This window comes from Emydura macquarii, unplaced genomic scaffold, assembly GCF_026122565.2.
Source record: "Emydura macquarii macquarii isolate MOO-44397 ecotype Brisbane River unplaced genomic scaffold, CSIRO-AGI_Emac_v2 contig_450, whole genome shotgun sequence".
Taxonomy (NCBI): Eukaryota; Metazoa; Chordata; order Testudines; family Chelidae; genus Emydura; species Emydura macquarii.
This window is the reverse complement of record NW_027130587.1, coordinates 14674258-14680257: the sequence shown is the minus strand read 5'-3', so window position 1 is coordinate 14680257 and position 6000 is coordinate 14674258. Positions and strand designations below refer to the sequence as shown.

At 43.4% G+C, this 6000-nt stretch overlaps 1 protein-coding gene across 2 annotated transcripts in view; it reads right to left on the bottom strand.

The window, feature by feature from the left end:
• Nucleotides 1-2341: 2341 nt before the first annotated feature.
• The window catches only part of ACACA (acetyl-CoA carboxylase alpha), a 178058-nt gene continuing 174399 nt past the window's right edge, over nucleotides 2342-6000 (bottom strand). For both annotated transcript variants that reach the window (XM_067538102.1, XM_067538101.1), the window contains one exon: nucleotides 2342-5810. In XM_067538102.1, the coding sequence (XP_067394203.1) occupies nucleotides 5684-5810 (127 nt within the window). In that variant the 3' untranslated portion in view covers nucleotides 2342-5683. The remainder of the gene's footprint in view (nucleotides 5811-6000) is intronic.

The following is a 6000-nucleotide window of genomic DNA, read 5'->3' as shown; positions in this document are numbered from 1 at the left end:
TATTAATTCTTTATTAATTCATGATATATCTGCTCATTAGTTCCTACATGCGTGCGCAGTATACCAGCTAGAAGGTGTGTGTGTGTGCTTGGGGTGTCTGGATTATTCCTCTCCCCCAATAGCAGAGAATTTCAAGTTTCAGACAAACAACTTCATTTACAAGTGTGTCTCTAATTAGCTGCAGAATTAGTAAAGCGGAGTTTTCCCCCCATAGATTGGCTAAACCCCTGAGGGAGAATGTGGAATAGAGAGAATCGCATTTCCAATTATTTTGTTGAATTGCTAATTTAGTTATTGTGCCTGGCGTAATTGTGATGGGTATTGGGTGTGCAATTCAATTTGTTTTAAATATTTGTGGGAAGGCTGATCAGTAATGGAGCTGACCTATTTTGTGGCCCAAATTGAGAGAAGAGACTAAAACAAAAACAGCTACAAAGCCACAGTTTGTTTCAGTTTTTATTTTGATCTCTCTCATCCCTCTTAAGACTGTTGCAGCAACAAAAGGTTTAAATTAAAAGATGATAGCACTTTGATCTTGGGCTTTTGAAAGCTTACAGCTTTGGTACTTTTCTTGGCATTTTAATATGTAGATATTTTAGGCTGAAGAGTTTTAAATGCGTTTCTGGAGTTCAATAGGTTTTTTTCCCCCTGTAAATTTTATGATGTTTGTTAAGGTGATTTATGTCTTTAACCCTCAGGATTCTGGTTCAAGAAATGCATGGAAATAACTGGAACTGCTGGGCTTTGTGTTTGCCGGCTTGATACAGTGTAATTTGAAATTGTGTTAAATACTCACCATTAATCAGAGGTGGAGATTTTTAGAAACCTGGCTGGAATGAAGTCTATATTGGATTTATGTTTGTAACTTCGCTGGCAGGGGAAAACATTTAAATTAGCTATACTTGCAGCTTAATTTCAGAAGCGCTGGGTGGGAGTTTCTGCGAACACGTATCTATCATAGGCATTGGATCAGGGTTCGGTGTGCTAAAGGAAGTAAAATTATAGTAAAAATTCTCATGGATCTGCATAGTGGCTATACACCACTCAGTCCGTTCTCTATAAGCAGAGAGAATAGACACATGTGGACTTGACAATCCTGCCGTAAGTTTGCCAGTACAGGTAAGGCAGAGACAGGCTTCAAGAACTTGAAAACACTAGATTGATTTAGGTCCAGCACTCCTAACACGTCAAAGCATCTAGTAGGTAGTTTGCCCCAAAACAGTGTGGTAAAGACTGTTTGGAACTGATCATGCAAAAAGGAAATTAAAGCAAGGTACAACTTAATTCTCCTTCTGCTTTGCTGGGAAAATGTTCAACCATTCTCAAAGCCAGGCTGATGGCGTCGATGGAGGAGTATCAGCTCCTGGGTGATGTAACAGGGAGAGACTTGTCACTGAAGGCAGGAATGTTATTTTGGTTTATAATCCATTGAATATATTTGTGTTTGAATAAAAATTGGTTTTTTCAACTGTGTTTCAGAACTAAGATTTTCCTGCATCAACATTTTAGAGTTGTTTGACATCACAGAAATGATAGATGCTACCAATTAAGCCTCTCGCTTCACTGCCGGAGACATTACAGGGGGGATGAAACGAAGAAAAGAGCTGGCAACTTATGAGAACAGGTGAAAAGTAAAAATACGTGTGCTTTGAAGTATTACATAGCGCGGTCTTTTCGCACACTGACGTGTGAACCACCCGGACTTAGTACACATTTTAAAACGCTGCGCGTTTATTTCAAATATCTATGGAGTTAGAGTAAAGGTTGGAATGAAAGGGGTGCCCACGCAAACCCATTAACAGAATAAGCAGCCCAGACTCCTGAAGTGATGGGCCTGAATTTCAAAGTTCAGCTGCAGACATGAGTTTCGCCAAGATCTTAAGCTGTTTTGATTCAGTCTGTCTTAAAGAGGTAGGGTCACATGCTTGGAGCGGAATTTCCTTAGTGGACTCAGGAATGACGCCGTGAAGCCACCTCCCCAAAAGGAGTAAGCCTGCGTTGGCTGGAGGGCGTCTCCCGTTGGTGCAGCCAAGATGCGACAGTACGGCAACGTACGTAAGTCGATGGGAGATATGCCAGCTACATTATGTAGCTTGCATGTCTCCCATCAACTGCTGGCGGCAGTGTAGACCAGGTCTTAGAATTCAAGGCGGTTTCAATCTGGTGTTTGGGCCTATCCTTAACAATGTGATTCAGTATCACCGTTAGGATCTTCTACATAAAATTCTCAGTGCATTAACAAGCTCCTCCATGCAATTAAGTTACTGCAGAAGACAGAGTGCTTACCCAAAACCCCACATAAGGGACAGGTGGTTGACAAAGTTCCACGTGTAGCAATGAAAACAGTCTTAAACTGATCCTTTTTATTAAAAGAAACTTGAGGTAAGTGAATACATCAGCAAGTACCATCGATGTCCAGCAGTACCCTGCCACTGTTTGGTTTTTGCTCAGGGTGCCCCCTTTCCCAACTGCATAGTACAACAGCTATTGACATAAAGCAAGATTTAATGTGTACAGTGTATTTTGTTTTCTGGCCGTATTAATAGGTCATAGCCTCTGTGGGATGACTGGCTGTCACACTCAACATGAAAAGGGGAGCTCTCTGTGCCTAGCGCCTCACAAGTGGCGTTTGTGATGCTCCAAGTTTAATTAAGGTGGTAGTAGTAGGGTTGTTTGCGGGTCAGAGCCATTTACCATTAGACCATATATTAAGCCAAGTTTTGTTTTTTTTATGAATTGTTCATCTCCTTCAAACTGCTTTAAGCCAAAAACAGACCCTTGCCCCCTGCAATAATTTGCTTCCCTCTATTTATCAAAATATGCTAGCCAGGGAGAGCTGGCAAGGAGCACTAGCCTTGCGGGTTCAGGATGGAAGAAGTAACCGGCTGGTAGACTAGCATGTGCTAACGGTAACAGCTATGACTGATGCGAGAGCTGTTAACGTTAGCACATGCTAGTCTAAAAGAACATCGCAAAGCTTACGAGCATCATCAGAATACGTACTGTGAGAGTCAAATACTTTTAAAGGCTCCTCAAAACTGTGATGCCTTGTCTATGTGTGGGTGGGAGGGCAACATGCTTCTCTCTAATCTTCTAAAATGGGGCTCTTCTTTAATATCTCAGAACTGATGGATGGAGCCATGACTCGCATGTTTCAGCAGGGAGACCCCTACAGACTCTAGCATCCTCGTCACAGAGAAATGCTCTTAATGCATGAGAAGGGGTGCAGTCAAAATGATCGTGGTGTGTACAACTCTCTTTATACTGTTGCTAAGTACATCAGTGCTCCAGTGACACAAGCAGGGCCTACAAACGAAGTAACTCTTGAGGAAAGATTTATTTTTGATTGCTTCACCAACAAAGTCCTGCTACAGTGGAAAATGGAAATGGCCAACAGTCAGTCATTCAAATAAATCCGTACTCCTTCAAGTGTAGTTGAGAGAGAATGGGGGCTTGTATGGGCTGTGTCTCACTGCAGCTGGGGGTGTGATTTGCAGCTTGTGTAGACATATCGGTGCTTGCTAACAGTAGCAGAGAGGACAGGGCAGCAGGGATATTCAGCTCTATTTAGCAAGCTAGGTAGATTAAAGCTAACCCGGGTATGTCTGCACGACTACAAATCACACCTCCAGCTGCAGTTGTAACATAACCTTAGTCAGGCAAGTGAACTTGGCTTTGGGGCGTTTAAGAGGATCTGGTCAACACATCCTACCTCAAATGTGAGTGCTGGTTTTATGCTTTAGCAAGAGCTAGGCTTCTTGATACGTTTAAGAAGAAGTTCATACCATACGGTAATCATATCCTTCAGCTACTAGCCTCGCTGTGCTTGTTATGGTTCCCACCAGTTTCTGACGCTGTTGGGAAGAGAGAGACTGTTGTTTTACAGTCGCTATGGGACAAACAGCCAGTCTAAATTTAATTTAAATAATTTATAATGTATTAAACTTGATGGTCTTAATTTTAAAAAACTGCTCTTACAACCTTTGAGAATCCTCGCATTCAAACAGGAGCCGTACTCCATGTTCCCAGCACTACATCCTCCGTGTGAGACACCTGCTGTGAAACATCGGGGGAGATGCACCCACTCCAGCTGCACCTGATTCTGAATACATAAAAGTGGTTCTGGGAATTTCAGCTTTACACTTTCCTTTAATGAGTCTGAGCCAGTCAGTGACCATTTTATTTGGTGTAAAACTTAAACACCTCTTAAAAACTTTTCAAGACAATGTTGGGGAAAAGTGCAGCCTTACTCATCTGTATTGTTCATCTGATAGATTGGCATGGCTATGTACTAATACTATTGGGTGGTGTAGACAAAAAGAAAATAACATTTAAATAATTTGTTGACGGATATTGTGTACCTGCCAACCCGGGGCCTGGTTTGTTGTCGTGTAGTATTGATCGACTAGATGGGGCTGTTAGTGCCTGCCATGGTCTCAATGGCTATTACTGTAATTAGCTCATCAGTGGAGGGAGAACTCCCCCACATTTAAAGTGTGACGGGGGAATAAGAAAAGTTAAAACACATGCAAAAAAGGGTTAATTTAGCAAGATGTCAGTAGGAGTCTGAGTAATATTCCTATAGTGCTCGGCCCTGACTGTGTCCACACACGAGAGTGAGCAGCTGAACTTTGTTTTAAAAACATCGCTTTCAGTAACAAAAGTACAGAATAATGTTAAGAGCCAGAGAGCTGGTTTTAATGTCAGTAACTTTAGCTTTTATCACTTTCTCCCGTGTTTATGGAATGAGAGTTGGCTTCCTGGGTGAGACAGAGTGAATAAGTAACAGAATTGCCAACTCAACCTTAACTACAGCCTGTGACTGTGCAGACAGAATACAAATGTCGTTCTGCAGACACGAGACGGGACCAGAGTTGGGTGTGATTGGAATTAACCCCTGAGATCGAAAAAGCTACCATTTGCCATACCTCTAGTATCCAGTTTATGACAGTAACAATGATGACCAACAGTATTTTTCTTTTTACAGGATATTACTTCATCTCTGTCCTCTCTGAGACCATGAAAGCCTGCAGGAGAGCCCCTAGAAGGAACCTATTGAAATAACGGGATTTTTCAGATACTAAGTAAACAAACAAGACTGAGGTATAATGAAAATTGCGACCATCGGAGAGGAGAGGAGAGGACAGGATTAGCTCAGCCGCAGTGTAACAGAACCGCCCGAGAACAGCGTTTTTCCATTTCTTTGTAGTGTCTCCCGCGTGGATTTAACAAACAGCTGCCCAGCCCGCACGTCACTGCGGCAGCAAGTGCTTCTTACGAGCTGATGCCATTGGCACATTTGTCTACTGAAACAAGATCACCACCGCCAGAGGAGAGCGGGCCACAGTGTAAGAACCCCTGCTCTGCTGCTCTAAGGCCTCGTGGTACCCCAGAACCCTTCATTGCCTTTACTAGTGCTTCAGCAGGCAGCCAGCTGCTGCCTTGGTCCCGTCGCGCTGTTAAATAAATAAGGTACAGGTAGACATCCATAAGTTAATTCCTCAGGAGTTTGTTGTCCTTACGTCTTTGGGGCTAGAGAGCATGCTCACGTGTCAGTCTGAGTTTAAAAAATACCAATACCCTTCTTCCCTGTGCATCCTCTTCAGTACAGTGGTCACAGCTGAGCAGACAACAGGCAGCTCTGAGCCTTTTGTCACAGGAAGAGGGCGGGAAAGGGATCCTCTTATGTTGAAGGAGGTGAGTCCATTGTGGAAAGAATACGCACGATCTCCGCTCGCTGGGTAGGCGATATATGCTGGGTCATGTGGACGATGGAATCCATGGCAACCTCAGGATTAGCCTGCACCAAGCTGGAAAGACAAGCGTGTTAGCCACAGCTGCCATCTCACCCCAACCACTAGCCTTTTCCTGCTTGTCTCCTCATTCCGTTTGGGTTTAACTTGGCAGCGAAATTTAGCCAGCTGAATACAGCCCCGTATGCAGCCTGTGAGCCCGAACCCTTTCACCGGCTCTCATTCTCTGCTCGGAAGGGTACTTGAA